This window comes from Pempheris klunzingeri, chromosome 1, assembly GCF_042242105.1.
Source record: "Pempheris klunzingeri isolate RE-2024b chromosome 1, fPemKlu1.hap1, whole genome shotgun sequence".
Lineage (NCBI taxonomy): Eukaryota > Metazoa > Chordata > Actinopteri > Acropomatiformes > Pempheridae > Pempheris > Pempheris klunzingeri.
This window is the reverse complement of record NC_092012.1, coordinates 30,595,226-30,613,238: the sequence shown is the minus strand read 5'-3', so window position 1 is coordinate 30,613,238 and position 18,013 is coordinate 30,595,226. Positions and strand designations below refer to the sequence as shown.

The 18,013-nt window shown below is 39.8% G+C and overlaps 2 protein-coding genes across 2 annotated transcripts; one reads left to right on the top strand and one right to left on the bottom strand.

The window, feature by feature from the left end:
- Positions 1 to 4,105: 4,105 nt before the first annotated feature.
- Positions 4,106 to 11,401, top strand: LOC139209724 (tryptophan 5-hydroxylase 1-like). The gene is made up of 11 exons (XM_070839589.1): positions 4,106 to 4,343; positions 6,516 to 6,662; positions 6,842 to 7,025; positions 7,212 to 7,312; positions 7,440 to 7,507; positions 8,703 to 8,899; positions 9,106 to 9,241; positions 9,373 to 9,499; positions 9,677 to 9,772; positions 10,215 to 10,348; positions 11,239 to 11,401. Exons 1-11 carry the CDS (start codon positions 4,257 to 4,259, stop codon positions 11,399 to 11,401), a joined length of 1,440 nt encoding a protein of 479 aa, XP_070695690.1. The 5' UTR covers positions 4,106 to 4,256.
- Positions 11,402 to 13,003: 1,602 nt separating this feature from the next.
- On the bottom strand, positions 13,004 to 15,243 carry tssk6 (testis-specific serine kinase 6). Its single transcript, XM_070830839.1, has 2 exons — positions 15,007 to 15,243; positions 13,004 to 13,717 (listed from the first exon to the last, which is right to left on the bottom strand). Exons 1-2 carry the CDS (start codon positions 15,241 to 15,243, stop codon positions 13,004 to 13,006), a joined length of 951 nt encoding a protein of 316 aa, XP_070686940.1.
- Between the last annotated feature and the right edge of the window lie 2,770 nt (positions 15,244 to 18,013).

Below are 18,013 nucleotides of genomic sequence, written 5' to 3'. Positions count from 1 at the left end.
TGGCAATTGTTAAGTACTCTTTAGGTATTGTTCACAGACAGGCACTGTTCCTGCTCTTAGGAGAAGCCTTTTAACATTTACAAATCCATAGCCAACATTAGTAATGTTCATTTTTAGCCATGCAGGGTGGTGCCACAACTTGATAAACAATCTCATGACGGTGACATATAGCTATGATGTTGTTGAATCAAAACATTTATGGAAAGAAATTAAATCATTGCTTACATGGAGCCTGGTGTCCTGGTGAACATCCAGCCAAAAACCAAAACCTGGGAGTGGGGAGGGAAATACTGTGGATGACTGCTGCCTTAAGAAGATCCAAACAAAGCCTTACAAGTGTTACATACACCACAGTCTCAATATGCTTGAAACCATGTAGATAAGTCACAGAAGTTTTGGGTTTCTGTTCTGTGGAGTGATGAAACAAACACATGGAACTTTTCGGGTCTATGGATCAGCGGTATGTCTGGAGGAGGAAGAATGAGGCATACGCTGAAAAGAACACCCTGCTCACAGTGAAGCATGGCAGTGGCTCAGTGATACTCTGGGGCTGCCTTGCTTCTTCTGGCATTGGAAACCTGCAGCATTTGGAGGGTAAGATGGATTCAATCAAGTATCAGGAAATCCTAGGAGAAAACCTCATGATACTAGAGTGGCCTTCACAGTCGCCTAACTTGAATCCCACAGAAAATCTCTGATGGGATTCAGAGAAGGCCGGTGCAGCACGCAAACCCAAGAATATTAGAGAGCTGGAGGCTATTGAGATTCCTCAGGGACGCTGTCAGAACCTGATGTCTGGCCATGCATCACGTTTGCAGCAAGTCACAACAGCAAAGGGGTGCTCTACTGAGTACTAAAGCTGCTTATCAAGAAGGGGGTTAATACATTTGAGACTGCAGTAGTCATTAAATGTGGCATATTGTGTTGAATTTGGAGAAACCAAACTCTTTTAATTGTTCTTCCTCAGTCATAACCATGCTGTTAGGCTCTGATGTGTTCAGCAAACTCCACGACAGTTTGGTGTGTCACACAACGCTCATGCACACCTTCATAATGTTTGACGTCTGTTTTGGTGTTGGAAAAGTTGCTAAGGAATGATATTCTTTGAACATTTCCTACAGCACTTCATTCGTGTCCTCGTTGTACTTACATTATATTTTGTTGATATACAGGAAAACGTGCTCATACCAGTGGAAAATGACACACTTTTAAAATTACACATCCTCCACATTGTGTAGTGGGATATAGTTGATATAGTTAGTTCCCCAAAAATTGCCATCAATCCCTTTTAATTGATACCTATCATGGGGGTTCTATTAATCTCTTGCCCCCTGTATAGTATAAATCTGGCTTTTATTGCAACCATGTTTTTGCTCACTTGATCTTCCCTCCTCTGATGTTTTTAGTGAAATGAGACTTTAATGCAACTATAATACGGTCTACACAATGATAACGCTGCATAGTAAGGCTTTAACCTGTATTTAGCCCGTTTACAGCACAGCTTATACGTTCTTTACTGCTCATACACTCAATGGGCCATTTTTATTAGCCACAGCCAACTTCTTCACAGCAGCTTTGTCTCTTTTTGAGTTTCATGCAAAGAGGAGCCTCCCTACCTCACTCAGAGAAGTGAGGTTTCAAAATGATTCAGCACTGAAAGGGCATAACATGATATTATAAAGCTGCAAAAATAAATACATGTGGTTGCAGAATGACCCTGCACAAGCAGACCAAGCAGCAGTAGAACGGACAGTACCTCTCAATGCTACACAAGGGCCTGGGCTCTCTAATTGTATAAAGAGAGAGCAGATGGATCACACTCTGAGATTGGTTTTCATTAAGCTCCTAAAAGGAACAGAGCTGCACCGAGGTCAGATTTACCTCTCAGAGGATCCAGGCTGCAGATAACTTGTTACTAGTGAACCTGCATCAGTGATTCTCTCCTCCGAGGTTAGCTGAAGGTCAGATCCGGCTGTAACTGTGTTTACATCTGCCAGGTCTCATACAGGGCAGGCTAAAAACAGGCTACTGTTTCAGACAACATTAAAGAACCAGATAGAGACTTCCTGTCTCTTGCTGTAATTACAATTGCTCATCACAGATGGTTTACTGCATGGGTTAAGTGGGCATGTGGCCCCTGGAGTGGTCATTGGCTTTAAAGTTTCTTTTACATGGGTATAAATATGTGTACACGCTCTATGTTCTCAATAAATCATTTTGGACGTCTTTCTCAAGGGCTGAAGTGTCTCCGACTTTAGGTACTGTTTTCTATGATAGACTTTGCATACATTTAGTTATTTTTTCCATTCGCTTATTTGTTACTCACTATGTAAAGAAACCTCTGGACCATGATGTATGAGTACGTCTATTATCTCCAAACAAAAACACACAATTTTAAGTGTAGAAGGGCATGCAATTATGAAATAATACATTATATAAAATTAGTTTTTAGAATTTTGACCCTTGCCTTCCTTTTGACCAAAGTAAACTGTGGTTAAGCTGAGCTTTTACAGGTACCCTGTGCATTGATTGATGACTAGTTGTGCTATGGAGCAATGCACCAACAAAGGCAGGAAAGAAGACTCCAAGCAAGTTAACATCCATATAAACAAAGAAGGTTTCACACAGAAAAATGAGGTCTGCCCCAATGCATGTTTTATGAGGAAAGAAACATGTTGAACACGTTTGTTAGACCTCCAGGACACACAGTAGCGCATCTGTGATGCATACTGTGATTATTCAATCAGTACTTGTGTGTGGCCTACCCCCATCTGCCAGTGGTACACAGCATACGTCATTCCTTCCTCACCTCCAGCATCAGAAACCCACATTCATCGTGTGAGAGCAAATCACTGTCAGTCTTAGTCATGTGCACAAGTGGAGTCCTGATTCCTGATTGGCTTTATTTCATGCTGTTGGTAATCAACATCCTATTTGATTTAAATGAATAAAAATTAGCAATTACACGTAACCATAGTCAGCAAACTATGAACTTAGATGTACAAACTTAAAATGCGATTTATAAGCACCTCTGACTTGTGAGGAGAGGAGATGAAAGCAGTCACAAACCCCAAGTAATTCCGTGAGAACATCTGATTCACTCATTAGTCCATTTTTCCAATGGGGAAACCTCATTATTTCCACCCCAAATGTTGCTACTGATGGTGAGCGCTTGTAAACATTTTGCTTACTCATAACAGAGGCGTCATTAGCGCACCATGTAGTCTTTAGTGCAATTAGGAGTCACCCACTAAAGCTGTTACAGAGTTATCTTGGTAACAGTGAGTGCAAAGATGACTGTCAGTTGTCTTACTATTAATTCAGCTCAGTGTAAGGATATGAGCAGCATTAGCAATGCAAAAGAATATGAAACTAATATCAATAAAAAATGGACAAAAGCATATTTCCAAAAAAATGTTGGAATTTTCCTTTTCAGCTACATCAATATTCTCGCAGCATTTATTCACATTCTTGAAATTTTCATTGATTTATTTATGTCCTTTGGGGCACTATAGATAGCAACTGATCTGTCAAGCATCAGTAAATGATTTAATAACCAACAATTAAACCGATTAAAACTCATAAAACCAAAAACAGGGCTTTATGTGTAAAGTGGTACCAAATGTGACACCCCCTCTGACACCCCTAGTGATAAATCCAGCAGGCTGTGGGGTCTGATGACAGAGCCTGGTCACATCGGTATCTACAGCACCAAATGTCAGTGTTAAAATCATTTAATTTCAATGGATTACCTTGTAGGAGGTGAAATAAATCTCCTGATCACATCATGATCAAATCTGATGAACTGGTATTGATGCTGGTTTTACTTGTTTCAACTTTGGAAAAGGAAAGAGATTTGCATACATAAATCCTATGTTGTTATCTTTATCGTAGGATGAAATAATTGAGTCATTTCTTCATGGCCACTTATGAAGAAGTTACTGTAGTGTACACGTCAGGCCATCGGACCTGTCAGCCCTGATTTTAATCATGACCCTTCCTAATCTCCCTCCTGCCCCAACTCTCCATGAGCCCTCCCCTCTATAACAGCTGTATAAAAACCACAGCATTCCGCTCTGTGTGACAGCACAGCTGACAACACGTACCACAGCTGTTCCTAAAATATTCTGCTGCTGATAGAGCCTGTCTTTTCAGAGAACATCTAGTTTCAAGCTCACCTGTAGCTCGTACAGAACAAACTACTTTACTGAGCGACAATTATACTTTTCACTTCCGCTACTGATCTTGAGACAGGCATGAATGCCAAGAAGTCTGATGAGCAGGGGCCAGGCAGAGGGAGGTCTGTGAACTCTGCTTATGAGGAGAAGCCGCTCAGAAATGAAGTAAGTAGCACTAATGATGCTTGTAATGTGTGTTTCTTAGCCACGGCTAAAAGAAGAATGGGCAGTTATTGGAAAACAGTTTTAAGTAGATGTTGCTCTTGATTGGACAGTGACATTCATAAATACATCTTGGTGGCTCCATCAACAAGCTGCAGGACAGATGTGGGTTGTTGTGGCTCTGTCATCTCTGGCTCTTGTGTTACTAATGTCTCAGTGTGACTATTTACTTATTACAGAATACTGACTTTATGCAAGGTTTAATTGGCTTTATCAGAATTAGGCCTCCATCAAATTAATCCAAAATTAGAAATTTCTCCCTTTAGATTCCTCTCTCTTTTTTTAATCAAAGGAGAACACTGGATAATTGTTTTTCAGAGCAGATATGAATCTTGTGGCAGAAATTCAATTTCAGTGTTACTTTTTTCTGTACTGATTCATTGGACTGCAGTAAAGCCAGTCAAGATGTAGACCACTTTAATTTTGGTTCAAATGAGATGAAGTGTTTTACAATTTCTGTAAGATTGATTATAATAAAATATGTCATACAACAATGCCAGCACCCCCCTGAGCTGCCTATAAACCTTGTGATTTAATGAGCATGTTTGCCAATTGTCTAGTTATAGCTATTCTCAATTTTTTATCAATCCGAAGATTTAGGATTAATTAAAAGTTGGGATTGATGAAGGTAAAAGGTTTTTGTGGAAAATCATACAGCATAAAACTAACCTGGGATTATGTCAAGACCGCCTAGTAGGCTATATTAAGCATTATATTTGGAGCCTGTTCAACAACTACGGTCCAAACAGCACATAAGCAGCATTAAAAACGTATTGTAAATATAGGAAAGACAACCTTGGCCATGAACGTTATAATCACATAAAACAAAATAAAACTGAATGACAATAGCTAGCTTTTAGTTTTGAAGGTGCTCTTTAGAGTTTTTGTTCAGTGTACTCACCCAAACACATGATCTTTGAGGTCCAACAAATGTGATGAATGCTTTTCTTCCTCATAAAATATTTGCCAAGCTTGTTTACATGCATGTTTACTATTTAGAAGTTTAATAAACGGTTGTTAACTGATTTTGTTCTGATTTACAATGCTATTGTCTGACATCTCCTGTGAGAAATGAGCTTTTAAATACTCCAGCATTTTAACGAGGTAGCCGCTCATGTCGACAAAGTCATAAAGAAATTGTGCTAGCCCCCAGTAGAGGCTGAATAGAATAGATGAGCCAGGCCTATTGTTAATATCTACTGTCAGCTTGCCACCAGTATCTGACTACTGAAGAGGAATCCAGGATGCAGGGGGAGGACAGCAGCAACATCATCATCAAAATCAAACAGACTACGTGATTAATGTTGAATGAAGATAAAGGAGACATTATGCGCACTTTCAGGTTCATACTTCTTTAGGCTTTCCACTAGAACATCAATACATGTTACAATGGTAAGAAAAACTCATGCTGAAAGTTTTATTCAACAGGCAAACATGTCTAATAAAGCAGCAAAACTACATAAAACATGGCAAAACTTCAAGTTTCCAAGTCTGACGTCTGCTCATTGACAGTTGGGACTCATCATCCTTGAGCTTATATGGTTACTGGTCCTGATTAAGACAGCAGCCCAGAGTAAAATAATGTTACACGCACAAATTCCATGCATTCAGTACAGTAAGGTAGACTTGTGTTGAAGTATCACCAAAAGCTGGTGTAATCAGTATTTTTATATTAACAAGGGGTCCACTTGATGTGTGTAATTTGAAAGGAGTCGTTCATAGTGACAATATCACAAACTCTAGTATCCCTCAGCTCTATTCTGCATCATTTCCACCTCCAGCAGGCAGCTCTTTTCAATGGAAAAGCTGTGATAAACTGACTGTACACTACCTGCCCAGCACCAAACAGCAGACAGCAGTTGGCGACTAGTGTATGAGCACAGTGAAGGCTGTTGCCAAATATTTTCATCAGGAGATTAAGCCAAAAATAGACCAAAAACAAATCAAAAACAGTCTCAGCTTGTTTCCGCTGCCCCAGAGTCGCAAATAAATTAGTTAAAGCATTCAAGTCACACTGGATTAAGTTTTCCCAGCACCTTTACCTCACTGCTTAGTGAGCCTGTAGGTCAATAAGAGATGAAGAACATTTTATTCAGGTTTATTTGTTTTTTGAAGGTGACATTGAGCAAAATTGGTGAGAGCCAGGACAACGGGAGCATCTCCACCGAGAGGCCCACCAGCTCTCAGAAAGGCGCTGTAACCATCATATTCTCACTGAAAAATGAGGTTGGTGGTCTTATCAAGGCACTAAAGTTTTTCCAGGTGCGTATTTCACTGAAGGTTTTAAATGCTGTTAAATCTTTCAGTTAATTGTCAAATTGCTGAATTGACAAATTGCTTTTTATTGAAATGATCTTCTCCGGATGTTTCTTTGATTGTGTTTGGAAGCGTTTCCACATGTTTTGTTGAACATGTGTCCTTTGTATGTTAAACACGTTCAGGAAAAACACGTCAACCTCGTTCACATTGAGTCTCGCAAGTCAAAACGAAGGAATTCAGACTTCGAGATCTTTGTGGATTGTAATACTGACCACGAACAGCTGAAGGAGCTGACTCAGCTGCTAAGGAAGCATACTGATATTGTTGAGATTACTCAGATGGACAGCTCCACTCTTCCTGATGATGGTAGGCCATACTTCACTCCTGACTAAACTGATGTATGATAAGGAATGTCTGAGATGTAAATACCATAATGTTGGACTGCCAACAAGCACCAACTTTAACTCTGACGATTAAATCATGCACAAGAAGAAACCCTATGAGATATAAGCAGGTTTAAAATAATTTAACTGAACCTGAACTGTTTTTCAGATATGGCTGATGTGCCTTGGTTCCCTAAGAAGATCTCTGATTTGGATCTCTGTGCAAACAGGGTTTTGATGTATGGCTCTGAATTAGATGCAGATCATCCGGTATGTAGGACAGTCACGGTTGTGGTTGTGGTTAAAAATACAATAAAGACAGCTAAATGGGCTTCTCTATAGTTTTATGATAAGGAAATTGAGAAAATGTGAATTCACATTGTGAATGTACTTGTAGGGATTTAAAGACAACATATACCGTAAGAGAAGAAGACATTTTGCTGATTTGGCTGTGAGCTACAAACAGTAAGTTCCATTGTTTCTTATTTCTAACATCAAAAACACACTTATGCAAACAGAGTTCTCCCACAATGTCAGACCGTATATGCTGCATCTGTACTGTACGCATCGTCTGTACAAAACAGACAAGAAATGAAATGAATTTCCAACTACCAGCCCAAATAAAATGCTGCCAATAGTATTGAATAGTATTGAGATAGAGAGAAAAACAAGAGGATGATGAAGCATAAACATAAGTACTTTTGAGGCAAACAAGCATAGTCTTGAAAAAGAAAAAATAGTTGTGTGATTTTTGCAAGCTATTCCAGTCTGATGGTGTTTTTCATTCATAGGGCCAGTTTCTATAGAAATAAGACATAACAAAGACAGGGTGCTGAGTGTGTCTGCATATAATAAGCTACGTGGAATGAAATGCTGTTCTAAATCTAAAGGATTTTAAACATAAATGCATTTAAACAGAAAAGCGACCAAGGAAAATGTCTCTTAGAATTGAGTGGTAACAAGTTAAATGTACCATGAATGATTTTTTGTTGAGGAACAATTGATGTCTTTTACTAAGTTATGTCAGCTTAGGCATTATTGTTTGCTTCCCACAGTTAACAGAGGTATGCTAAACTAAAGAAATAACTGTATTTGTGTGTATGATCGTGTACTTTTGGTCAAACTGGAGCACTTTCATTACAATTTACTGTGATGAAGAAGATGCAGAGACAAGGGATGAATGCAGCAGACCAGACAGATCAAATGTGCATTTAAGAATAGATGGATGGCACTACTTTCACTTAAAAGTTTGCTCTGGCTATGGCACTGACTGACCTTTCTGTAAACTACATGTAAAGTATGAAGACGTGTTTCAGAGATGTTTTTCTTATGTATTACTGTAATAATAGGAAGCAATAGCTGTGAGACAATTAGTTCTGTCACTTGGAAAGTAAAGGAAGTGATTGAATGAGAGGACTACTTTATGATAAAATCAACAATATCTCAACTTTAAGTCAACTGTAAGCCATTTTAGTCCGTATTAAGTATTACATGCACATGTATCAGTATCATCTGCATGTAAATGAACAATACAAACACAACAGTGATGTTGTATTTAGAAAATTCACCAAATTACTATCATGTTTTCATTTGATATTTCAAAGCTGTATTTTGGGCTGTATCAATTAGATCAATACCAGTGAATGTTTGTGTTTGTCAGTGGCGATCCTATTGCTCGTGTAGACTTCACAACAGAGGAGGTACGTACCTGGGGTGTGGTGTTTAGGGAGCTCAACAAGCTGTACCTCAGCCATGCCTGCAAGGAGTATCTGAAGAACCTCCCTCTTCTGGCCAAATACTGTGACTACAGCGAAGACAACATCCCCCAGCTGGAGGACGTCTCAAACTTCCTCAAGGGTAACTGTTCAAACCTAAGCCAGCTTTGCTAATTCTGTGCGTCTCAGTGACAAGATCTAATGGCAAGATCTCAAGAAAATCCTCAACCTCTCTTCAAGAAAAGACTCCATGATTTATAATTATATTTTTATTTTGGTAAATTAAAAATATATCATATGTATCACAAATATGTGTGTGTGTGTGTGTGTGTGTGTGTGTGTGAGTAGAGCGCTCAGGCTTCACCATTCGGCCAGTAGCAGGGTACCTCTCCCCCAGAGACTTTCTAGCAGGCCTGGCCTTCAGAGTATTCCACTGCACTCAGTATGTCCGCCACAGCTCAGAACCTCTGTATACACCTGAACCGTGAGTAAACACACACACATGCACGCATACAACAGAGTCACTTGTTCAGCCATGCTACTTTTTGAGTATGAATTCTTCAGGACAAGCAATACCTGCCTTTACCTTTGCACATGTGTGTGTGTTTGATGCAGAGACACATGCCATGAGCTGCTGGGCCACGTTCCTCTGCTAGCTGAGCCCAGCTTTGCCCAGTTCTCTCAAGAGATAGGTTTAGCATCACTGGGAGCTTCCGATGACGCTGTGCAGAAACTGGCCACAGTGAGAAACTAAACACACACACACACACACACACACGTACATGCACAGACCAAATTAGTCAAATGCATTTATATTTTGGAACATTCCTACTATGTGCACAAACACATACATAACTTTTGTAGTGACATCCATTACTTTCATTCTCACGCTGTGTGTAAATGGGATGTTTTGTTCCAGTGTTATTTCTTCACAGTGGAGTTCGGGCTATGTCAGCAGGATGGCAGGCTAAGGGCTTATGGAGCTGGACTCCTCTCCTCCGTCAGCGAACTCAAGGTGACACATGACCTGCTGTCTGGCTTTCGACAGTATAAGTTCATCTGCTGCTTATATTGTGCATTGCTATATGAGTGACTATGAGTGAAAATTACGATTTTGGATCTCAACTCATGAAATGAGAAACATTTTCTTTTCACATTGTTACCACAAACCCATTGATTTTAGATATACAATAACAGTATTTGTATGTTACTGTATGTCTTAAATTAAAGATCCAATACTAACTGGGCTACTACCACCATATTAAGAGGAAACTTATCTTTTACTTCCACGAGTTTTAGAGACAAATCTCCTATTCTTTGTATGTTCTCATCCAGATTGCCATAACCCTTTTATAGCTTTCACATGCACTTAGCCAAAACCATGTTATTTGACCAATCAGGCTTAAGAAGGGCATTCTCTGTAAATCTGACCACAATATGTCTCTTTCCTCTATTAGCATGCTTTGTCCGGCAAGGCCAACATCCTTCCATTTGACCCCATGGTGACCTGTAATCAGGAGTGCATGATAACTACGTTTCAAGACGTTTACTTTGTTTCTGAGAGTTTTGAGGAAGCCAAGAGCAAAATGAGGTCAGTTCTGCTTTGCAATTGCAAGTCCTCCCAAATATTGCAGTTGTAATCCAGTCTCTGAGTTTTTACATCATCTTTGTTGCAGTGTGCAACTAATCTAACCAGCTGGCATTACCCAACACTGTAACATTAGCAAATGACCATCACTGCAACTACAGTTCAGCATTTTTGGAAACATTATTTTCCTTCTTTCCAAGAATTGGATCAGATGATTGATACCACACTCGTGTCCGTGCATGAAGTATAGATATAGACACAGGAGGTGATCATCTTATCTTAGCTTGAAGACCGGAAGCATACAAACAGCTTGCTTGACGCTCTCCAAAACTCCAGGAAGTCACTGCACCAGCTGTTCTTTGCCTGGAAACAGTTTGACCACAAAACTCCCAATAAAACCACAAATTGTCATTTTTACATTACTTTTTGAGCTTTGGGTGTATTTTTGAAGTTTCACTATAGCTATTAACTTTCAGTCTTTATGTGAGCAAGGCTACTCACTCAGTCGTTCTTGCTGCATTATTAAACATGACAGTGGTATGAATCTTCTCATCTCACTCCTGAAAGCAAAGTGCATTTCCCAATTGAACAATTTCTTTACCATTTACCATCTTCTGCATCATAGCAAAAGTTGCCAAATTGGTTTTTAGTCTTCATGCTGCGACAATGATCATTTCCAAACAGCTGAACCTCAGCTTAGCTGTAATCAGGTAACTTACAGTGTCATTGTTTATGTTGATATATTTCATTCAATTAAACCAGTATTGGAAAGAATTTACACTGTAGTGATGGATCCTGGAATTTGACTTTCCATTTTGTTGACTGATTTTGTAACTGCAGTGTTACAGTAATTGAACTGGGCTGTTGATATAGTGACATTGCTGTGTCTACAGGGAGTTTGCCAAGACCATTCGGCGTCCATTCACAGTACACTACAACCCCTACACCCAGAGTGTAGACATCCTGAGGGACACCAACAGCATCAACAGCATGGTGAAAGACATCCGGCATGATCTGGACATCGTAGAAGACGCTCTGAACAGACTGAAGACCTGAGAGTGAGGGGGTGGGGGTTGTCATGAGGGTCTGGAGTTGGAAAGGCTTGGTTGGGGATCAGTGGGTTGGATGAACTGAGTATAAATTAGTGAAATGAGTGAGGTTGGATGGTGGTTTCATGCAAACTAGGATACTGACCTGAATGAAGATGTGGGTTAGGTTAAAGTGTTGTGATTTGAGGTTTGGAGATGAATTTGATGGAACTGTGTTGAAAGCTCGCTGAAGTCACCAATTGCCACATAATCATGACTAGATTTTTCTGAAAGCTCCAATTTATCTCACTTGGAGCTTAGTGCAGATGCACTTAAAAATCATATCAGCCACAACCCATCATTCAAGGTAAGCAGGAGGTGATCAGCTCATCTCAGCATGAACCACATCAAGACAAAGCAGTTCTACATGCAATCATGTTATTCGCTCTGAAAAAGAAAAAGATCTGGAGGATTCCAAGAGGGTTCCAGTAGCTGCAGTTCTTGGAGCCCTAAAAATGCCTGTCTGTCTGTAGCCCTTAACGTTAACTTTCTTAATGTTGTTGATGTTCGTCTGTTTTCTGCTTGGCTGGTTGATATTATATGCTGACAACAATATAATTCAGGAGGGAAACACAGAATCCTGTTTAGTTTCTGACAGGTAAATGGTCAAACTTATATAGTGTGTAAGGTATAAGGCTGGTGATGTTCAATATTTTTCATACTATCAAGACATCAACAATGAATGTATCCTATCCAACATGTTTTGTCTGTGTATCAAAGCTTGATATCTTACTCCTCTGTGCCATAGACATCCACTGTCCAAAAACTATTAAAACCACAGAGCCACACATAGAAACCTTTAGTGGAGGCCTGCACCTGTTTCTGTTATGACTGAGTACTTACCCTCTTTTATGTACGTGCACTTCAACTTTCAGGGACTACTGTAATACATAGGGTACAAAATCACAGTGGGCATGGATGGCCCTCCACTTAGAAGAGTTACACATTTGTTAGAATCCTGACGTTGCAGCACGCACAGAGGTTGGCTACATGCAACAATGATGTTGAAAACCCACTGGCTGAAGCTCACCGCTCCATGAAAATATGTAGTCTTCTATTCCACTGTCCAATTCCCCTTTTAAAACAATATTTAAGTGGCCCTATGCATATTAAAACACATTTTTCTTGCTGTTATCATTCCTCCCGTTCATAGCGACCATCAAAAGATCCTCCCTAATGCACAGAACACTTTTTTATGTGTGGGTAAATGTAACATTTATTCTTTTATCTATCACACACAAGTCTTCCAGATCCACAAATCCTTTACTCATGCATACATGTAGTAGAGTAAAAAGTACAATATTCCCCCCTGAATTGTGATAGTAGTAGTATATTGTAGCACATGATACAAATATGTCAAAATTGTCTTGGACCTGAGTGAATGCACCTAGTCACATTCCACCACTTCATTCATGGTCACATTCCATTTTCTGCTGCTATGTGAAGTTTGACAAGTTTTTTGTTGACACATTTAACTGGCTGTCCATAAAGGAAAATTCAAACACTTTACTGCTGGTTTAAAAGTTTGCAGTTTTGTCAGCTTTTAATCTTTAAAGTGACTTCATTGTCTTCACTGGCCAGCAGTTGACGTTCCTTCCCCTGGATCTGAATCGTCTTTTGAAAGTTCCTTGTTCTCTTTGGCCTGATCATCTGGAGTTCCTTCCTGCCCTGAGCCAGCATTTGATGTGGGAGCCTCACATGTCGCCTTCACTCTTTCTTCCAGCAGCATCCAGGAATTTAGGAATATGTTGCTGATCGTAATCCGCTGCTCCACATTAGGGTGCAGAGTTCTGTGAATAAGGTCCTTTGCCTCTGACGAAACAGATGGAACATTTGGGAAGTTGATATCATGCCGCATTTGAGTTGCCATCATCCTCTTAATGTTGGTGGCATCGTAAGGCATTAATGCATAGAGCATCATGTACAGCACAACACCCATACTCCACACATCAGACACTTTGGGGTTGTATGGGAGACCTCTCAAAATCTCAGGTGCTGCATAAGATGAGGTGCCACAGTAGGTTTCACTCAGCACTATCCGCCCGTCTGTGTAAGTGAGCCTCTTACTGAAACCAAAGTCACATACTTTGAGGTTGAAATTCATGTCCAGCAGCAGGTTTTCACATTTAATGTCTCTGTGGGCCACATCCTCATTGTGAAGATACTGGACCGCCTCACACAGCTGTGTGAAAAGCCTGTAGCTTGAATGGTCACTTAAGGCCCCCTTGCTATTGATATGTTTCAAGAGGTTTCCTTTCACACAGAGCTCCATCACCACATACACCTAAAGATACAAACGTGCACAGTTAAATATATACAACAGAATGTGCAATGAATTAAAAAAATATAATAGAAAAATTGGACCCCACAATACAAACGGTGGCACTTATAGCCATGCTACTGGTGTGGTTGTAGGGATGGCAATGCTTGTTATTTGGCTCACCACTTTGGTAAAGACTGAAATTATTTCCACAACTATTGGATGGATCGCCATGACATTTTGTATAGACATTTATGGTCCTCAGAGGATGAATCCTACTGATTTTGTGGTCTCCTGACCTTTCTATAAAATTTCTATTATTTCAAGACTTTGGTTTATAACTAAATTCCTGTAACACTAAAGATATCAGCCTCAGCGATACTTTGTGATGCTAACATGCTAAAAGTAAGACAATGGACATCGTATATATTGTACATAATTAACATCAGCAAAGTAGCATTGTCATTTTGAGCATGTTAACATGCTGGCATTTAGCTTTAAGCATTTCTGTGCAGCCTAACAGAGTTACTAGCATACCTGTAGACTCTAATGGACCTCCTCAAATTAAGTGTTTGCGTTATTGGTGAGCAAGAAAAAAGAAATATCATATTGACATAAAGGTCAGAAACTGTTTGGGATGTCGTCTTGATTGAAATCCAGCTTTTGCATGCGTGGAAAGGCAGCGTTTTTGTTTTATCAACCAAAACACCAGTTGTATTTAATGGGTGTAATGCAAAGCTAGTATGACAGACATGTCAGACTATGGATGACATAGGGCGTGGGACATAACATTTAAGCTGATGCCCCCTCTTCAGGGGCTTCCTGTAGCCAGGTCTGTGAGGACATGTCTGGACATGGAGAAGTTATGACCTCCACTCACACCTCTGACACCTGGTCTCAATGGAGGCAGGTCCAGGGCAGCCACAGGTAAACCAGTGGTCCCTCTGGTGCGGTCACCTTTTGGTTTAGATGAGGCTGCGATGGCAGGCACTCTGGCTAGTGCACCCGCTGTAGACGACTCTTGTAGTAGCAGTTGTGGACTGACCCAGAAGCCAGCCATGAATATACATCTATGGCCTCCCTCATTGTGTCACAGATCCACCACTAAAGAGTGATGACTGATTCAACTGTTTCACCGTTGACTCTAAGAAACTGTGATGTGTGATGTATGAAGTTTTTGATAATGTTTTGACAAATATCATGGCAGTCTTTGGTACAGTAACTCACACATTGGCTATGTACAACTACTACAACTAAATAAATGATACACTCAATCATTATAAATAAAATAAAATAAAATAAAAAAGTATTACCTTGGATGTGTGCAGTTCAAAGATATCAAGAGTCTTGACAATGTTGGGATGGTTCAAAGACCGGATGATCTCCAATTCCCGTGACAAAAACTTTTCCAAGTTTTTAGACATGAGCTTTTCTTTGTATATAATCTTTATGGCAACCATTTTCTTCAGCTGGGCTGACGATGCACTCACAACTTTGCCATACATGCCTTCTCCCAGTTTGCTCTTAAACTTATAACCATTTTTCTGCATGAATTGCTTATTACTCATCATGAATGCAATGATGACCACAGTAAGTTGAGTTACCAAATTTTCTCCAAAACCTGATCTATTTTGAGAGTAAAGTGTCACACAAGTCAGAGTGGAACTGTTGATAGAATCATAACATTATGACATCATTTTCTAGAAACAGGGATTCTGAGAACTTTATAGCACATCTCCATGTAAACAGTGTGTAAAGCATATGATGCATTTCTTCCACAACATTATCCAACATGAAATATTTTCACTCTTCACTCACTTTCTCTCACATTTTACTCCACAACACCATCCTGGCACCGTTTCCATTTCCCTCGACCAGAAATGGTTTTGCAATCTTAACATGTTGGACAGGAAAACAAAACAGATGCTAAACAAAAGGCCATCCAGTACCACTGAGTGATTGAGCAACTGTACTGTGCCTGTCGTTTATTGGAAAGTATCTCACAGTATTTCACAATTGCTTTGGCTTCATTTTCACAATGAAATTTGAATTTTAAAATTACAACACAAAGTGCTTTACTCCTAATTTTGGCATAAAACACAACAAATACACAATTAATATGTCGGTATCAAATTAGGTAATATATCACGCTCCAACTTCATCACTCAACTAAAAAAAGAGTTAATTCACTGTATGCAGGCGTCAGCTTGTGAAATGATTTGGGGGTGGAAGTAATGAATTACATTTACTCTTGTTGCTGTAATATAGTCATTTTTTTAACTTAAATGTTGTACTTCGCTACATTTCAGGTCACATCTGTGAAGAAGTCCTGATAAACCTTGTGAGAATGGAACATGAGAAAGGAGCCAAATTCACACTGCAACAGAGAAGAAGCTGCTGAAGAAGCTGTGTGCTCAGAGAGGTGACAAAAGTGTGTGTGATGCTCTAAAATGTAAATATTATATTAACCTAGAACCTTAGTAGCATCTGGTGGAGTCACTGGAGGGAGCTCGCCAACAGCTACTCTGCGGCACGTGTTAGTGATGCTTGGTGAGGTGAGATTAGGTGATGAACAACCTATAGTACTCCAACCTAGATTTGTACGAATTGCATAGGGTTCATCATCTCCTCCCAAGATTTGTCATGGCGGCAGTGCCCTTGAGCAGGTCAGCTTATTATGAGACCAACGCTCTAGCTGTGGTGGTATTTCATCTGCTGTGGTGTTGGGATGACACCCGTTTCTCACCATTTCAAGCCACAGGAATGCAATCTTTGGTGTCACAGCTGGCACAGCTGGGGGAACTGGGGTGGGACCCAGACAAAGCAGGCAGAGCTGGTGCAGATCAAACATTTATTTACAAAAATAAGGTGCAAAGGCTTACAGGACCACGAGGCAGGCAAGAGAGGCAGTCCAAAAAACATTAGGAGCAGGCAAGAATCCAAAGTCCAGTACAACAGGGTGTTTTGAATCAGTGTCAGTGTTCAGTGTTGCTCTGATTTGAGACCAGCACCGGTCTAGCTTTAGTGCAGCTGTCGTCATGGAGACAGGTTGGACGTGTTCATCTACAGGTGTCACATTAGTGTCTGAGACGGCAGTCCTTTGCACTATGACCTGGCATCCAGGCCATAGTTTCCTTTCCTTTACATATTTTCACCTTTCATCCATCATTTAAACTCAGGACACAGTTCTCCTCTGTTATTCATCAGGATTCAGGAGCTCAACCCGTTCCAAACGCCTAACGTCACATGCTCTGCTTCCTTTGCTGCTAACTCTGCTTGTTTAGTTGCTACAATGACAATTCCCAAAATGCGTTGTCAATACATTACAATGTTTTAATAGCAATCGCAAGAAGAGAAACAGCATTTCCTTTGCCCTTTTTGAAGATACAATTAGGTTTGTTGAAAATGTTGCTCATCAGGTTAATGTTATTGAAATAAGGGCTGGCTCCTGCTAATGCATGCTGCATTGGCTCACTGAGCTGTACACTTAGTACTGGTGAAGCATTGTGCTGTCTGTATTCTGAGGATAGAGCATGTGATTGTTTCGCGCTTCCTCTGTAAGGACTGAATTTTGGGGCAGCCAGACGGTGTATCTATTTGCATTAAGAATTATGCACATTGAAACTCAGCACACATTCTCATACATACAGTCGCATACATTATGTAAGGGACCCTGATGCTATACTGTGATACAGGGTGTCATAGCAATATATTTCCAGAAAGTCTGACAAAAGAAAATGTGGAGCTTTGAACCATTTTACGTGGTATTCCTCATTTGTCAAGAAATCAATGTGGCCTTGATGACTTAACTTAAAGCTCCATAATATACATACAGGAAGTGAGCAGTTCGGCAGGTGGATGAAAAAAACCTTTAGTTAGTTTCTCAACCAATCAAACTATCTGCTGTAATTACAAAATGACTGGTATAAACACCTAAACGACCCTTTAACAGCATAAAATAAGTAATCATTTAAACATAAGCACCAAGAGCTGTTAGTCAATGTATTAAAATATCCGTCTATGTGTGTTGTATTTAACTTATTTTATTAATCAGTCTATTTATGTATTCTGGTTCATTTCTATTCATTTGTGTTTGTCATTTTAATTTTGTGGGGCTTTTATTAATTGATTTATGTATCCATTATGTTTTATTTTTAATTACTATTTATCTATTTATTCATTCAATCAGTGTTTTTATGGTTTATCCATGGTCACAGCTATTTAAGACATGAGAGACCGTATTTCACAAAGTCTTCCAGCAGATGGCAGCAAGAAACAACATCTACCTCACATGTCAAACCAGAACAAAGATGTACGGTA

What these genes read in the sequence shown, in the direction of transcription:
- LOC139209724 (XM_070839589.1), top strand. Translation starts at nt 4,257, where the DNA reads ATGAATGCCAAGAAGTCTGATGAGCAGGGGCCAGGCAGAGGGAGGTCT. An exon ending in TTGGCTGTGAGCTACAAACA is followed by an intron (nt 7,508 to 8,702) that starts GTAAGTTCCATT and finishes TGTGTTTGTCAG; the next exon opens with TGGCGATCCTATTGCTCGTG. An exon ending in CGTCTCAAACTTCCTCAAGG is followed by an intron (nt 8,900 to 9,105) that starts GTAACTGTTCAA and finishes GTGTGTGAGTAG; the next exon opens with AGCGCTCAGGCTTCACCATT.
- tssk6 (XM_070830839.1), bottom strand. Translation starts at nt 15,243, where the DNA reads ATGCAGAAAAATGGTTATAAGTTTAAGAGCAAACTGGGAGAAGGCATG. An exon ending in TTGAACTGCACACATCCAAG is followed by an intron (nt 13,718 to 15,006) that starts GTAATACTTTTT and finishes TTGTATCTTTAG; the next exon opens with GTGTATGTGGTGATGGAGCT.